This window comes from Hyla sarda, chromosome 9 (assembly GCF_029499605.1).
Source record: "Hyla sarda isolate aHylSar1 chromosome 9, aHylSar1.hap1, whole genome shotgun sequence".
Classification (NCBI taxonomy): Eukaryota; Metazoa; Chordata; class Amphibia; order Anura; family Hylidae; genus Hyla; species Hyla sarda.
In genome coordinates this window covers 149,922,728-149,939,558 of record NC_079197.1, presented here as the reverse complement: position 1 = coordinate 149,939,558, position 16,831 = coordinate 149,922,728, and the positions used below count along the sequence as shown (strand labels likewise).

At 45.2% G+C, this 16,831-nt stretch overlaps 1 protein-coding gene across 10 annotated transcripts in view; it reads left to right on the top strand.

Annotated features, from left to right (window-relative positions):
- The window catches only part of SIPA1L3 (signal induced proliferation associated 1 like 3), a 215,151-nt gene that overhangs the window by 123,053 nt on the left and 75,267 nt on the right, over window positions 1-16,831 (top strand). For 9 of the 10 annotated variants that reach the window (XM_056537654.1, XM_056537652.1, XM_056537653.1 and 6 more), the window contains 2 exons: window positions 3,460-3,550; window positions 9,562-11,168. In XM_056537654.1, the coding sequence (XP_056393629.1) occupies window positions 9,740-11,168 (1,429 nt within the window). In that variant the 5' untranslated portion in view covers window positions 3,460-3,550; window positions 9,562-9,739. Of the gene's footprint in view, window positions 1-3,459; window positions 3,551-9,561; window positions 11,169-15,828; window positions 15,959-16,831 lie in introns of those variants that run through there. The other variant, XM_056537655.1, reaches the window with a different exon arrangement.

Here is a 16,831-nt window from a genome sequence, read left to right as displayed (position 1 = left end):
ATGAATGGGAGCTGCCGCACTCCGAACGGGTCTGGGCTCTTATGCAAGAGCCAGTGGAGAAACAGAATTGGTAGCTAAATGCTACAAAAGTAAACCGGTCTGTAGGAGGTGCTGCTTGCATATGTGAAAGGACAGAGAGACTCAAGCCAGCACAGGTAAAAATTGTTTATTGTGCAAAAGAGTGGACAACGCGTTTTGGCACACACAAAGTGCCTTCCTCAGGTCCAAAAAGTACAATGCTAGTGATGATCCTGTGTGCAGCGGTGCTGACGAGGTACTGACCTCAGTACCTCGCCAGCACCGCTGCACACAGGATCATCACCAGCATTGTACTTTTTGGACCTGAGGAAGGCACTTTGTGTGTGCCAAAACGCGTTATCCACTCTTTTGCACAATAAACAATTTTTACCTGTGCTGGCTTGAGTCTCTCTGTCCTTTCACATATGCGAGCAGCACCTCCTACAGACCGGTTTTCTCTTGTGCCATTTAGCTACCAATTCTAGTGTGCCATGGTGGTAATTCGAAAGATTAATGCACAACTGGAATCCGATTGTTTCCAGAAATTTAAAAGTGGCCATTCAAAATACCTATAATAAGAGGAATGGCACAATGCAGATTTTTTATAAAATGTGCTCCATAATTATTTTGCGTTGGGTGAAGGAAGTATTTTTACTAAAAATAAACAGATCAGGAGAGATGACAGGTCCTCATCTGTCAGGACGTATTGAGATATACTTGTAAACAGATGCATCACAAACTGGCTTGGCTCCATTGAAAACAGAAACCATGACGCTAGTGTGAACAGAGCCTAAGGCAGAGATGTCCAGGCTGGAGCTGGCCATATGAGACTTTTATATATGTAAGGTAAGGGGGTAATGTTTTCTCTTTATAAGGCATTTACTGGGCACACAACGGTTAGAGAGCCACAGGCTGGGAAATACTTTATTACAGCAGTGCTTTCCAAACAATGTGTCTCCGGCTGTTGCAAAACTACAACTCCCAGCATGCCCGGACAGCCAATGGCATGCTGGGAGTTGTAGTTTTGCAACAGCCGGAGACACACTGTTTGGAAAACACTGGCTTTTCAGAATGCAAACCCCCCAAAGCAAGCGAATCCGGAGAGAGCCGTGAGGGTCGCATACTTGTACATGCAGCTCTGGTCTTGGAACAAACATGGACATTCATAGACATAAATGAACTGGTATGCATGGCATGTAAGATACAAGTGAACCTACACACATCTATACTTTGCGTTATATAAAAGAACACTTGTGACTTGGATGTTATGGTTCCCATTGATAATTCGGAGATGAATTCTCCAGCTTTTTGAAACTTAATGTTGACTCCTTAGGTAACATTGGGCTCTCTTGTAGTCGTGCACTATAGATATCGTTGACACACTGAAGCAAAAACACTTCTTATAAAAGCTAGAGCTATACCACTCTTTTGTCATTGGAATTTCTAGATATTCCATATACTTGTTGGGGGGTGAAAAAAACGTACTGCTGTTTCTTTTTATTGTTTTAAAGTGTACCCGTCAAAAAAAAAAAAAAAAAAAAAAGAAAACGTTTCGTTACTCAGTACCTATTCTTGATAATGGAGATATAATTTGTATGTGTCTAGTACCTATATTTCTCTCACAAATACCTTCTATCTGTTGCTCACTTGGTTTGTCATTCTGTGCTTTTGGAGGAGGCGTGTCCTCACTCTGCATGACTAATCTTCCTCCCTAAGTGCTGGGTCTCTTCATCCAATCACTGCAGGCTGCTCTGTAACCCCTCCTCCCTGCTACAGTCTTTTAGGACAGGAGTGAGCACAGAAGAGTGCTAGTCCCCCACCCTTACTTACTGAACTTTGTCCATGCCTGTGGACACAGAGAATGCTCTGGATGGTATGGGGACCTCTAGTGGTCTTTTGTTTTTCATAAGCCATGATTTCTATAAAAAAAAGAAAAACAATTCTTTATGAAGTATATTAGAAAGGTTAATGTTTTGCCAAGATGTACAACATATAAGAAGTTTTTGAATCTGACAGTGCCCATATAAAACTGTTTAATAAATAAAAAGAATAAAAAAAATTTGCAACATCACATCTAATGATTGTTAAAGGGGTACTCTGGTGGGAAAAAAAAAACATTTTCAGATCAACTGGTACCAGAAAGTTAAAGGGGTACTCCGGTGAAAACCTTTTTTTTTTTTTTTTTTTTTTTTAAATCAACTGGTACCAGAAAGTTAAAGGGGTACTCCGGTGAAAACCTTTTTTTTTTTTTTTTTTTTTTAAATCAACTGGTGCCAGAAAGTTAAACAGATTTGTAAATTACTTTAAAAAATCGTAATCCTTCCTGTACTTATTAGCTGCTGAATACTACAGCGGAAATTATTTTCTTTTTGGAACGCAGAGCTCTCTGCTGACATCTCTGTCCATTTTAGGAATTGTTAAGAGTAAAAGGAAATCCCCATAGCAAACACATGCTGTTCTGGACAGTTCCTAAAATGGACAGAGATGTCAGCAGAGAGCACTGTGGTCATGATGTCAGCAGACAGCTCTGCATTCCAAAAAGAAAATAATTTCCACTGTAGTATTCAGCAGCTAATAAGTACAGGAAGGATTAAGATTTTTTGATAGAAGTCATTTATAAATCTGTGTAACTTTCTGGCACCAGTTGATAAAAAAAAAAAAAAAAAAAAAATGTTTTTCACCTGAGTATCCCTTTAAACAGATTTGCAAATTACTTTTATTAAAAAATCTTAATCCTCCCAGTACTTATCAGCTGCTGTATGACCAAAGTTGAGTTGTTCTGTTCAGCCTGACCACAGTGCTCTCTGCTGACACCTCTGTCCATGTCAGGAACTGTCCGGAGCAGGAGAGGTTTTCTATGGAGATTTGCTCCTACACTGGATAGTTCCTGACATGGACAGAGGTGTCAGCAGAGAGCACTGTGATCAGACTGGAAAGAGCTACACAACTTCCTCTGTAGTATACAGCAGCTGATAAGTACTGGAAGGATTAAGATCTTTCAATAGAAGTAATTTACAAATCTGTTTAACTTTCTGGCACCAGTTGATATGAAAAAAAATTGTTTTCCACCGGAGTACCCCTTTAATGTGGTTGTGTTATGTCATTTTGCAGCACAACTGTTGCCTAAAACCAAACCTGCTGGATTTTTTGGGTCCCATGTGACTTTGCCATTATAGATGGCAATATAAGTTGTGGGCACCTGCTTGTGACCGGTGTGGAATTTGATTGCTGCTGTTTTATTTTTATTTATTTTTTTCTGCCGAATTGCAAATTCAAACTAGTTATATGACAGCAGACAAATCGCACACATTTTTTGGTTTACGCCAACTTTCCAGGACTTGATGTCACACTACCAGATCTGCCATGTAGCTGTATCCCAGTCTATACCATGTGCTCATCATGTTTTTAACCATTCGACTAACCATTATCTTTTCTTTACAGAAAACTAGTGTTTCCATCGTCTTCAAGAACCCAATGACTTCACCGCCCTATTTTGAGTGCCACCAGTGATGAGAAACAAAATGCTATGCAGGTACGTGGCTGACATACTTGTGGTCACCAACTTTATTTGGAGTTCTGTAATTGCTCCGTGGATTCAGCTTCCAGTCCCAGATCAGGACATATAGGATAATCCCACCGGTGTATGACTGTCCTTCATCTACCAGTGAGAGAATCAAGATTATAGAAATATATAAACAAAATACGGCTCTCACGGCCACAAGGAACATCCATAGTGTCTCCAGCAAAGTTGAATTTCAGTAAAAAAATGCATTGTTCTCATGATGAAGACCTTCGGCTGTCCGGGCATGCTGGGAGTTGTAGTTTTGCAACAGCTGGAGGCACCCTGGTTGGGAAACACTGTTCTAAGTAATAATAGGGGCGTGGGGGAAATATAAAAAAAAACTTGATGCTCGCCTAGCCCCAGTCCCTGTAGATTTGGTGCAAATCCCGTACTCCTCCGTGAGGTCCCAGGATCTTCTCTGTGCTCCCGACAAGCATCTGGTTGGTTTTAGGACCTTTCCCGCTCAGCCAATCAGAGACCGCAGTGGTGTCACGTGTCAGGCCAGTGATTGGCTAAGCAGGAAGGTCCTGTAAGTCCCATAAGACACCAGAATGCATTGGGGAGAACGGGATCAGCAACAGACAAGCATTAGTTTTTTTTTGTTTTTTTCTGTTCCCCCCCGGGGGGGGGGGGGGGGGGGGGTGTTAGTAATTTTACATATGGGGGAGATGTGACAAATTGTGGGAGATGAGATGGGGATAGATGTGAAATGGGGGGGTTTGGACGTGAAATGGTGGGATAAAATTTAAAGGGGATTTGCCGTGTAAGACACTTATAACTGTCTGATTGTGGGGGTCCGAACACAGGGACCCCTCGCGATCTCCTGTACGGGGCCCCAGCTCTCCAGTTCAGGAGGTGTGTCGGCCGCAGCATGACTCCACGGCCTACATGCCCCCTCCATGACCTCACTGCAGTGCCGGGTCCCCGTACGGAAGATCGCTGGGGTTCCCAGCGGTCGGACTCCCTGCGATCAGACACTTATCCCCTATCCTGCAGATAAGGGATAAGTGTATAACACTGCAGTACTCCTTTAAATAGGGGAAATTATGGGATAGAAATGGGGGGGGAGATTGGACATGAAATTGTGGGATTTCACCATTTGTTTATTATATTCCAATTGCATATTGGAATCACAGTATATACCTCTATAATTGCAATTGCACATTTTCCCCAAATTGTTCTGCCTTAATTTGCATTTCCATATATATATATATATATATATATATATATATATATATAAATATTCAAGAGGATAAGTACCAGTTAAATGTAATATAAGGATAGACACCACTATGACCTCCAGATAGAGCTCCTCCAGGGCATGGGTTTTATGAGCCATTTTCCCTTTAGGATGTACAATAGGGGCCTAATATAGTAAAGTGTTGTCCTAATTTCTGAAGGTTGGTGAATTCGGAGGCATTGTGTTTGGATTGGCAGGATCCTTATAGCACGGCTCATACTGTCATTCTGCATTGTTCTCGTGGCCTCAGGCTGTATTTTCATGGGGTTTTGTTAGGTATTCAGCTTACCTCTAAACCTTTTAACGCTGTTTTTGTTCATTCTTTTGTAAATCAGATTTTGTATATTTAGGGAAGGTGTTCCTTGGTGTCCCAAGTGAGAATACAGAATATTTGTATTGTGCGTCCTCACTGTATGTAGCAGAACATTAACCTTCACGGAAAATTAAAGGGCTTTTCCATATCAGTGGGGTTTCGGCAGCATGGACTCCCACTTATCCGGTGATAAAGCCAGATCCATTTTCATTGGACAAGTGGCCTTACCTTCTGTTAGTCGACATTAGTCTCTTAACAACCCTCAAGTATGGGCACTGAAAGGTTGGTAACCAAGTGATTTCAGGACCAATCTTCTTCTTGGAGCTGCCCTTCATCCAGTATTACAGACTGCTGGCTGAGCTTTACTTCAGCTTGTCCATGGCTTCAGGGCCAGGAATAAATCCTCTGCAGTGAGTGTATCTGGTGGGGAATGAGCTTAGTTGGAAGATGGCAAAATGATGTGACCTACAGTATGTGGACAACTACACTTACACCTATAGGAACTTTTAGGACATCCCATTTTAAGTCTATAGGCATTAATATGAAGTTGGTGCCTCCTTTGCCATTAGAGCAGCTTCCACTATTGGGGAGAAGTCCGTGATTTCCCCCCTGCTCCAGAGTCCGTGATTTCCCCCCCCCCCCTGCTCCAGAGTCTGTGATTTCCCCCCTGCTCCAGAGTCTGTGATTTCCCCCCCCTGCTCCAGAGTCTGTGATTTCCCCCCCCCTGCTCCAGAGTCTGTGATTTCCCCCCCCTGCTCCAGAGTCTGTGATTTCCCCCCCCTGCTCCAGAGTCTGTGATTCCCCCCCCCCTGCTCCAGAGTCTGTGATTTCCCCCCCCCCTGCTCCAGAGTCTGTGATTTCCCCCCCCCCCTGCTCCAGAGTCTGTGATTTCCCCCCCTGCTCCAGAGTCTGTGATTTCCCCCCCTGCTCCAGAGTCTGTGATTTCCCCCCCTGCTCCAGAGTCTGTGATTTCCCCCCCCCCCTGCTCCAGAGTCTGTGATTCCCCCCCCCCCGCTCCAGAGTCTGTGATTTCCCCCCCTGCTCCAGAGTCTGTGATTCCCCCCCGCCCCTGCTCCAGAGTCTGTAATTCCCCCCCCTGCTCCAGAGTCTGTGATTCCCCCCCTGCTCCAGAGTCTGTGATTCCCCCCCCCCCCCTGCTCCAGAGTCTGTGATTTCCCCCCCCCCCCCGCTCCAGAGTCTGTGATTTCCCCCCCCCCTGCTCCAGAGTCTGTGATTTCCCCCCCTGCTCCAGAGTCTGTGATTTCCCCCCCCTGCTCCAGAGTCTGTGATTCCCCCCCTGCTCCAGAGTCTGTGATTCCCCCCCCCTGCTCCAGAGTCTGTGATTCCCCCCAAGCTCCAGAGTCTGTGATTCCCCCCCTGCTCCAGAGTCTGTGATTCCCCCCCCCTGCTCCAGAGTCTGTGATTTCCCCCCCCCCCCTGCTCCAGAGTCTGTGATTTCCCCCCCCCTGCTCCAGAGTCTGTGATTTCCCCCCCTGCTCCAGAGTCTGTGATTCCCCCCCCCTGCTCCAGAGTCTGTGATTTCCCCCCCCCTGCTCCAGAGTCTGTGATTTCCCCCCTGCTCCAGAGTCTGTGATTCCCCCCCCTGCTCCAGAGTCTGTGATTTCCCCCCCCCTGCTCCAGAGTCTGTGATTTCCCCCCCCCTGCTCCAGAGTCTGTGATTCCCCCCCTGCTCCAGAGTCTGTGATTTCCCCCCCCTGCTCCAGAGTCTGTGATTTCCCCCCCCCCTGCTCCAGAGTCTGTGATTTCCCCCCCTGCTCCAGAGTCTGTGATTTCCCCCCCTGCTCCAGAGTCTGTGATTCCCCCCCCCCTGCTCCAGAGTCTGTGATTTCCCCCCCTGCTCCAGAGTCTGTGATTTCCCCCCCCTGCTCCAGAGTCTGTGATTCCCCCCCCCCTGCTCCAGAGTCTGTGATTCCCCCCCCCCCTGCTCCAGAGTCTGTGATTCCCCCCCCCCCCTGCTCCAGAGTCTGTGATTCCCCCCCCCCGCTCCAGAGTCTGTGATTTCCCCCCCTGCTCCAGAGTCTGTGATTCCCCCCCCCCTGCTCCAGAGTCTGTGATTTCCCCCCCTGCTCCAGAGTCTGTGATTCCCCCCCCCCTGCTCCAGAGTCTGTGATTTCCCCCCCTGCTCCAGAGTCTGTGATTTCCCCCCCCCCCCTGCTCCAGAGTCTGTGATTTCCCCCCCCCCCTGCTCCAGAGTCTGTGATTTCCCCCCCTGCTCCAGAGTCTGTGATTTCCCCCCCTGCTCCAGAGTCTGTGATTTCCCCCCCTGCTCCAGAGTCTGTGATTTCCCCCCCCTGCTCCAGAGTCTGTGATTTCCCCCCCTGCTCCAGAGTCTGTGATTTCCCCCCTGCTCCAGTCTGTGATTTCCCCCCCTGCTCCAGAGTCCGTGATTTCCCCCCCTGCTCCATAGTCCGCCCTCCTTCCCCCCTTTTGCTCCATAGTCCGCATTCCCCTCCCCCCCCCCCCCCCCCCTGCTCGAGTCCATGTTTTTTTCTGCAGCTATAATCAGCAGAGCATTATTGAATTGCATGCACTATACGCCTCAGCACTCGGTGACTCCGCTCTGTAACTTTTGGAGGTCTCCACTTCATGACCGAGTTGCTGTGGTTACTAAACACCTCCTTTTCTCAATAATGCCACTCACAGTTGATCAGAGGGTCTCTACCTGCTAGATAGACCACTGTGACATGTTAGACATTTGTCAGAACTGGTCATACACATTAGGGACTAGTAAAACACTATCAAACCAATATCTTCAGAACTATTGAAGTCTATCGCCAAAGAGACGCTAGACTTGACATAACCCAGTCCGCTGCTTCTTCATGAGTCAGCTCATCCCTGGGCCATTTATTGTTTTAAAGAGTTTCATCCCAGGCTAAATTACAGTTCTATCCCAGTCTAATTTATGGTTTCCTATGTGTCGTGTGATAATGTAGCATTTCTCTGTCCTGTAATAGTCTCTGGTCCTGTCTGCACCTGACTGCGGAGTCATGACTCTTCATCATAAGTGCTCCATCTGCCCACCCATTCAGCGTGTTATATTGTTTCCCAACCACGGTGCCTTCAGCTGGAGGTTGCAGTTTTGCAACAGCTGGAGGCACCCTGTTTTTTTTTCCATTAAATATATTTATTATTCATTAAACAATATATATATATATATGTGTGTGTGTGTGTGTGTATGTGTATATATATATATATATATATATATATTCATTAGACATTAATTATAATAATTATTGTATAATATTAGAGATGAGCGAACTTACAGTAAATTCGATTCGTCACGAACTTCTCGGCTCGGCAGTTGATGACTTATCCTGCATAAATTAGTTCAGCTTTCAGGTGCTCCGGTGGGCTGGAAAAGGTGGATACAGTCCTAGGAGACTCTTTCCTAGGACTATATCCACCTTTTCGTGACGAATCGAATTTACTGTAAGTTCGCTCATCTCTATATAAAATATTTTCATATATACATGTTGTTTGTATCCCAATCATGTTTTTCTGTGTTTCCCAACCTGGGTGCTTCCAGCTGTTGCAAAACTACAACTCCCAGCATGCCGGACAGCCGTTGGCTGTCCCGGCATGCTGGGAGTTGTAGTTTTGCAACAGCTGGAGGCACCCTGGTTGGGAAGCACTGATTTTTTTTTAAGTATTTATAAAATTTTTTGCATTAAAACCATACAACACTACCAACATGGTAGGAGAATAAGTGAGACAAACAAGCCCAAGGCAGACAAATACACTCACACGCAAACATCCATCCGAGCCAACCCAACCCCCACCCCCCCACCCCAGTCCCGCCCCCCAAGGGCCTACAGATCACAGAAAAACCTACTGAGGACCACTAACCGAAGGATCCGTTGACACATCCAATAAAAGCCAAGGGGTCCACACTTTGTCAAATTTCCTTGGGCACTTGCGACTTATATATAGTGCTTGATATAAGGGAACATATTTGTTGACTAAATTCAACCAACAGGACAATTGGGGGGGGTGTATGGGAAACATCCTTCCAGGTAATCAGTCGGGAAGCACTGATGTATGTTCTTACACACAAACCTTAGGAGTCTTCATTGGCCAACCCATTTTTTCTGATAACAAGAATACCACCATGTGCAGCAAAACTCTTTCCACCAAAAATGCTGAATTCCTTACCGGGTCAATGGATGCCACAACACTACTGTGATAAGTACATTAAAAATGCTGATATTGCTATATATTTTCATGCCCACACCCATTTAATCCCTATATTTTAAATGTTACGTATCTGTTTTTCTTGGCTGTTTTTCACTTTTTTTGGACGTGAATAATAAGCTCAGCTAAAAAATAATAAACCTACCGCTGACGTGTCGCTCGCCTGTAGCTATATATTATTTGTTCTCTCATCAGCTTATCTTTTGTTTCTTGCAGATTCCTCTGACCCGATCTGGCTTCTCTGCGGACATGCTTGTGAGCGCTTTCATTTTGAGACGGATTACTTCACGTAAATCTGCCCAGACAAGGTCCCAATAATGGTTCTGCACTTTGGCTTTACAAAGAACTTTAATACGTTTTTGCTCGATACGGATATTTATATCTGTATTGGAGCATGACAAGCTACAGATCCTACCAAAATGATGGAGTGGAGGCCAGCGGCACATCCATGAGAGCGAATGAGGTCATCCGAGGAGTGGATTACTATCCACAGGGCCTGTGGGGACAGAACAGCAATGGTATGCAACACTCAGCAGATGCATCGAAGTTTAGCTCTATTACCCCGGCAATGCCAAAAATGGGAGTGCGTGCCAGGATTGCTGACTGGCCTCCAAAAAAAGAGACTCAAAAAGACACCATGACCCCTAGTCCATCAAGGGAAATGGATGGACCCAATGAGTTCTACCAGCAAAGGAGCTTTCCAAATGGACCACATTTTCAAAGCAACGGGGGTTCTCCAGGATTTCGAGGCTTTCATAGACTGTCGAGGAAGAGGTCCAAAGATGTGGAGTTCTTAGATGGTTGGCCGAGGTCTCCGGGCCGGACATTTATCACCCTTCGGAATAGAAGCAACAGTGAGACAACACTGAGTGAATGTGATATGGATGTATCCTTGGAACCCAGGGGGTCAAAGCTAAGCAATGGGATGCCTCTCTTCAGGGAGTATGGTAGCACATCTTCTATTAATGTGCAAGGCGTTTCAGATCAGAGCTTGTATGATATGCTGAAAGACTTAAGAAATGAGAAGCATGATAAAGGAAGTGAATCGCCGATTAGGGGAAGTGGTCTTCTTCATGAGGACTCCAGCATTGCTTCTAATCTCCACTTGGCAGCGAGCTCCAGGACAGATCTGCGCAATGGACAATATCAGAGAGATGACGGTACATTAAAGGATAAGCAAAGGAAACGGGCTCCCAAAGGGGAGTCCAATGACTCCTCCATATTTCGCAAGTTGAGAAGCAACAAAAGTGAGAATGAAATGGGAAAGACTTATGGAGACCAGGATGACGGTCTTAAGCCCTGGATGTGCCCAAAAGCCTTTGCCCACTATGACGTGCAGAGCATGCTCTTTGACCTGAATGAAGTAGCTGCCAACCGGAATTACGTGGCCCAAAGGCGGAACACTACAACCGGAGCGTCTGCTGCATCCGCTGTGAACTTAGCTGTTTCTAAAGCTTTTAGTCTTAGTAACATGGACCCCAGTTTCACCAGCACTGAAGACCTGAACTATAAGGAGAACCTGGAGCAGGACATGGGGGACAATAACAGTAATGACCTCCTCCTCAGCTGTCCACACTTCCGAAATGAGACAGGGGGGATGTCTGAGCGTAATGTGAGCTTTTCCAAGGCTTCTGCGGGTTCTCCCAATGGAACTGAAGGAGGAGTATTGGAGCCCTCTCTTTCTGTATACTGTACCAATGCCAGTATATCTGTTTTGGAAGTCTCCAAGGAGATGCAGAAGACTCAAGGCAGATTAAAACACTACAGTATAGAACATGTGGATTTGGGAGCTCGGTATTACCAAGACTACTTTCATGGGAAAGGTAGGATGTTATTTTTTTTAATACTGTTTAAAGGGGTTGGTCAAGATTAAAGACAAAAGGTTTTGCCTTTTTCATCCAGAAACAGCACCACTTTTGTGCGTAGGTTGTCTGATATTGCTACGTAGGTTGTCTGATATTGCTGCGCTGCCACATTCACTTGTAAAATCAAATGTATGTTTTATAAGTCTTAATTTTGGAAGGCTTTACTCTTTATGGGGCATTCTCCTCTCTAGTATATGCCATAAAGATGTGATAGAGATGGGTCCAAACTTTGCTAGCTGCACATATCTCATGGGCCCCCCAACCCCATCTGCCCTGCTTGCGTTCAACAGTAATGGTGACTATGTCAAAAACAGTGGAACGGGTTGGAACACAATGGGAGAATTGCAAAACTGCCTCCTTCTGTATTTGTGCCGTACCCCGTTTATTTCAATGAGCCGACTAGTCACTAGCTCATTTTTTGACCCTCTTTGGTTTTTAAACCTCAGCAGACCACTGCTTTCCAGTGTGGTTCAACAACCGGATTCGGTTGTAAAATGAACCGTCCGGAGTCACTTGCTGAAATAAATGGCACATGTCCGACAGGAGGTGGTTTTGAAATTCTCCCACCGGATGCACAAAACGGGTCCTCGATCACATTTCAGCCACCCAGATTCCACTTTGAGAGCCAGGATAGCCCACGTAAGACCAGCTATGTTAACCCGTCATGACAAGTGACGTTTTAATAGCACGGCCAACATATTGTGATTTCTAGTGTGTAATATATGTGGGAAGCGAGTATGGATGTGATGGGTTTGCAATATGATGCCTGAAAACATTACGTCCCACCCAGAGGGCTCGACAAATATCTAACTGCAGAGTCTCTCTGTGTCTTTTGGCTGATGCTTTACGTTATTTTTGCTGGCTCCTTAGGGCCCTGTCACCTGGTATATACCAAAAGTGTGAATGTTTGGCTTGTTATGGCCTCATATATATATATATATATATATATATATATATATATATATATATACACACACACACAGACATATATAGATAGATAGATAGATATCCAAGGTAAAAGACAGGAGCACACTGATTGATTGTGACAAATCCAGGTGAAAATGTATTTCATCCTCAGCACAGTACAAAGAAGTGCAACGTTTCAACGATCTCACATCGTCTTTCTCAAGCATGTTTGAAACGTTGCACTTTTTTGTACTGTGCTGAGGATGAAATACATTTTCACCTGGATTTGTCACAATCATTGTGCTGCGGTCTTTTTTGTTGGATATACTACTTTGGATTCCTGACCAGGATCCAGATGATGGTGAGCACCTACTAATTTAATTCTTATGTGGACGTGGATGTGCTATTCTTTCCTTTCTTCTAGATAGATAGATATATAGATAGACATACAGATATATATGCCTCCTGTGTTTAGGACAGTGAACTGGAATACCAGATGCAATGTTAAGTGAAACCTCTTTGAAAATAGCACTTTTCAATGTTACATTGGAAAGTGCTTTATTAGGGGCGGGGTCTTGTTAAAGGCATCTGATTTTACCATATGTAATATGTGGCAACACATTATATATGGTAAAATCTTCTTCCTTACTGTGCAATAGTGGAGATATTCACTTTGAAAGGTGTCCCCTGGGCAGGAGCCATCCTCTTCTAATCCCGTCTGCTGTGCGGTAATCACGCCCTCTCAGCGTGATTGACAGCCCGGGCATGGCCTGCAGCATCTGCTTAGGAAACTGTGCGGTGACGCCGGCTGTCAATCATGCTGAATGATCTCTCCTTATTACCCCATACACCTGAACGCTTGGCCAAGCGTTCATGTGTTTTCAATGCACAGAGGTGGTAAGCTGCTGGCAGATTCCTTTTGGCAGTGATTTATATCCCTGAGAACTAAAGGACCTTGCTGTTCAAATGTAAAGGGGTACTCCAGCATGTAACACTTTTCCCCTATCCACGGGAGGACAGCGCCATCTCTCAGAGGTCCCATAGGCAATGGGACGGTAACGCACTGCTCCATACCAGTGGGAGACTTGCATCCCCATTCTTGAGATCACAGATCACACTTCTTCCCAACCCTGTGAATAAGGAATAAATGTTATGGGCTGGAATACTTCTTTAACCTGCTGTCTTTCTCCCATTATAATCTTTTGAGTAGAATTGGAAGGCCGCCATACACATCAGGTGGTCGACTGTTTCGGCTGACATGTCTGATGTGTATGGGGGGGCTGTTCCTGAAAAATAGCGCAAACCTGTTATTGTTTTCTTAATTCCAGACAATACTTATAGATAATAACGTGCACATTTTGGCCAAGATTAAAGGGGTACAACGGTGGAAAACTTTTTTTTTTTTTTTTATAAATCAACTGGTGCCAGAAAGTTAAACAGACTCGTAAATTACTTCTATTAAAAAATCTTAATCCTTCCAGTACTTATTAGCTGCTGAATACTACAGAGGAAATTATTTTCTTTTTGGAACACAGAGCTCTCTGCTGACATCACAAGCACAGAGCTCTCTGCTGACATCTCTGTCCATTTTAGGAACTGTCCAGAGCAGCATATGTTTTCTATGGGGATTTTCTTCTACTCTGGACAGTTCTTAAAATGGACAGAGAGGTCAGCAGAGAGCATAATATAATAACATAAATTAATTTCCTTTGTAGTATTCAGCAGCTAATAAGTACTAGAAGGATTTTTTTTAATAGAAGCAATTAGCAAATCTGTTTAACTTTCTGGCACCAGTTGATTTAAAAAAAAAAAAATTCCACCGGAGTACCCCTTTAAGTGTGTTATATAGCAGTGGTCTGTCAACTCTGGCCCTCCAGATGTTGCAGAAACGACATTTCCCAACCAGGTTGCCTCCAGCTGTTGCAAAACTACAACTACCAGCATGCCCGGACAGCCAACGGCTGTCCGGGCATGCTGGGAGTTGTAGTTTTTCAACAGCTGGAGGCAACCTGGTTGGGAAATAATCTAGTCTAGGCACTTGTTGTAGTTTGGGAGTTGAAGTCTTGCTGGGAGTTATAGTCTTTCAACCTCCGGAGGGCCTCAGTTTGGGGACCACTGTTATATAGAATGCTTTTTAGGCTGCATTCACACCTCGTTTTTACGTTACGGGTGCCGGATCCGGCTGGGGGAGGGGCAAACCGGGCGATCCCGTACCCCAGCCAGACCAGCGCTGAAATCCATTTACTTTAATGAGCCGACTGAAGTCAAACGATGACTCCGGTCGGCTCGTTTTTGACCCGTATGCGGTTTCCTGACCGGACCTAAAACCGTAGTATACTACGGTTTTAGGTCCGGTCACAAAACCTGATACAAGTCAAAAATGAGCCGACCGGAGTCACCATTTGACTTCAGTCGGCTCATTAAAGTAAATGGATTTCAGCGCTGGTCTGGCTGGGGTACGGGATCGCCCGGTTTGCACCTCCCCCAGCCGGATCCGGCACCCATAACGTAAAAACGAGGTGTGAATGCAGCCTTAGGGATATAGTAGCCAGACCAATGTAATGAGACTTGAGAGTAGCGTCAGAATATTCCTGGCTTCGCGTCCTCTCCGTATACCCTACAGGGACACGCCAAGAGCGACTGTACTATAACAGGGGCGACGAGCGCTTCCTCTCCTGAGACGTGTTTGAGAACTACTCCACAGGCAATTCTGTCTAGAAAACCGCGTTCCCAGTCTATGAAAACAGATCTACTTGTAGTGAGCTGTAGCACTTCTTGACATTTGCCTGTGCAGTCATTTTTATTTTTTTAGTTTTTTTTAGTACCTTCCTTCAGATTTAGATTTACCCAGGGCAGATATAAGAGGTGGGGGCATCATATTTACTACTTAGGTATATTGTTAGCAGCGTCCTCCTCCTAATCTACAAGGAAAGCTATGAAAAACTCCATAGGGGAGATATATCAAAACCTGTCCAGAGGAAAAGTTGCTGAGTTGCCCATAGCAACCAATCAGATCGCTCCTTTCATTTTTGAAAAGGCCTCTGAAAAATGAAAGAAGCGATCTGATTGGTTGCTATGGGCAACTCAGCAACTTTTCCTCTGGACAGGTTTTGTTAAATCTTCCCCCATGTGCGTTCAGTTATAAATAAAATATAGATATTTACAGGCAAAAATATACGTCAAAAGGGCAAAAATATACGTCAAAATGGGGGTGAGACGTTTGCTAGCCTTAGAAACCCAAAGGGGGAGATTCATCAAATCCTGTCCAGAGGAAAAGTTGCTGAGTTGCCCATAGCAACCAATCAGATCACTTCTTTCATTTTTCACAGGCCTTTTCAAAAATGAAAGAAGCGATCTGATTGGTTGCTATGGGCAACTCAGCAACTTTTCCTCTGGATAGGGTTTGATAAATCTCCCCCAGTGTCCATAAAAGCAATGATAACACGTCTGTGAATATTGGTCGTCAGAACACCGTAGGTGGATGATGCCACAGGTCCACGATAGGAGGAGATCGATGGGTCTCCAGATAGATCCCAGGTGCCTGATCAAAATGGCGACTAAGAATTTGGTTGTGGCACCTAGGTGTTAGTCAGCCCTTTCCAGTAGCGGTTGTCCATCTTTCAATACCAAAACTGTTTTACTTTTCTCTGCCTTCATTCCCGCACTGTTCCCCTTTTCTGCCTCCGATTGGCACTTCGGTGTTACTCCGGTGTTACATGAGCAGTGGATGTCACGTGACCACCGTAGCCAATCAACAGCCTTGGTGGTAACACCCATACTCTATGACCTCCACTGCTCATGTAACACTGGAACGCCCATCGGAGGCAGACACACCAGGAGAGGTGAGGGGACACTGATGACTGTGACACAGAAAGATGAGGGGACAGTAATGGCTGTTACACATGGAAAAGATGAGGGGAGCACTAAGGACTATGGCACATGGAAATATGCTGGGAAACTAATAAATATGACACAGGGGGAGATGAAGGGTCAATAATGACTGTGACACAGGCAGATGAGGAGGACACCAATGACTGTGACACATGGGAGAGATAAGGGGCCACTAAAGACTGTGACCCCGGGAGACAAAGGGACATTAATGACTGTGACACAGGGAGAGGAAGGGACACTAATTACTGTGACATGGGGGAGATAAGGGGACACAATTGACTGTGACACAGAGATGAGGGGACAGAAATGACTGTGACACAAGGAGATGAGGGGACACTAATGACTGTGACCCAAGGAGTTGAGGGAACACTAATGACTGTGACACAGAGAGAGATTATCAAAATTGCAAGTATTTACCAAATGAAGTGAGGAGATCCAAGTATATTGTAGGATTGCTGATCATCCTGCCCCCACACTGCTTCTATCCCTACATGTTCTCCCCTCTCTATGATGGATGGTTCTTTCTACAGACTAATGACTGTAATTAGTCTCCTGTTGGAGATGTTGCTTTGTTCCCAATACTTCTGTCTGTTGAGGTTTTGAGGCAGTTTTAGCGATTTTGCATTATGCTAGTAGATCAATACTGTAAATGAAAATGTAGATTTTTGGCTCCGTTAACATGATGAATACTTAGTTTCACTGGACCAGCTCTCTCTCTCCAGATTTGTTGCTTAGTCCAGGGCTTGATACATTTTTTATGATTATAGGAGCCAGCAAAAAAAAGTTAGGAGCCAGGATGCCGCATGTCACCTTTTGTGATGTCG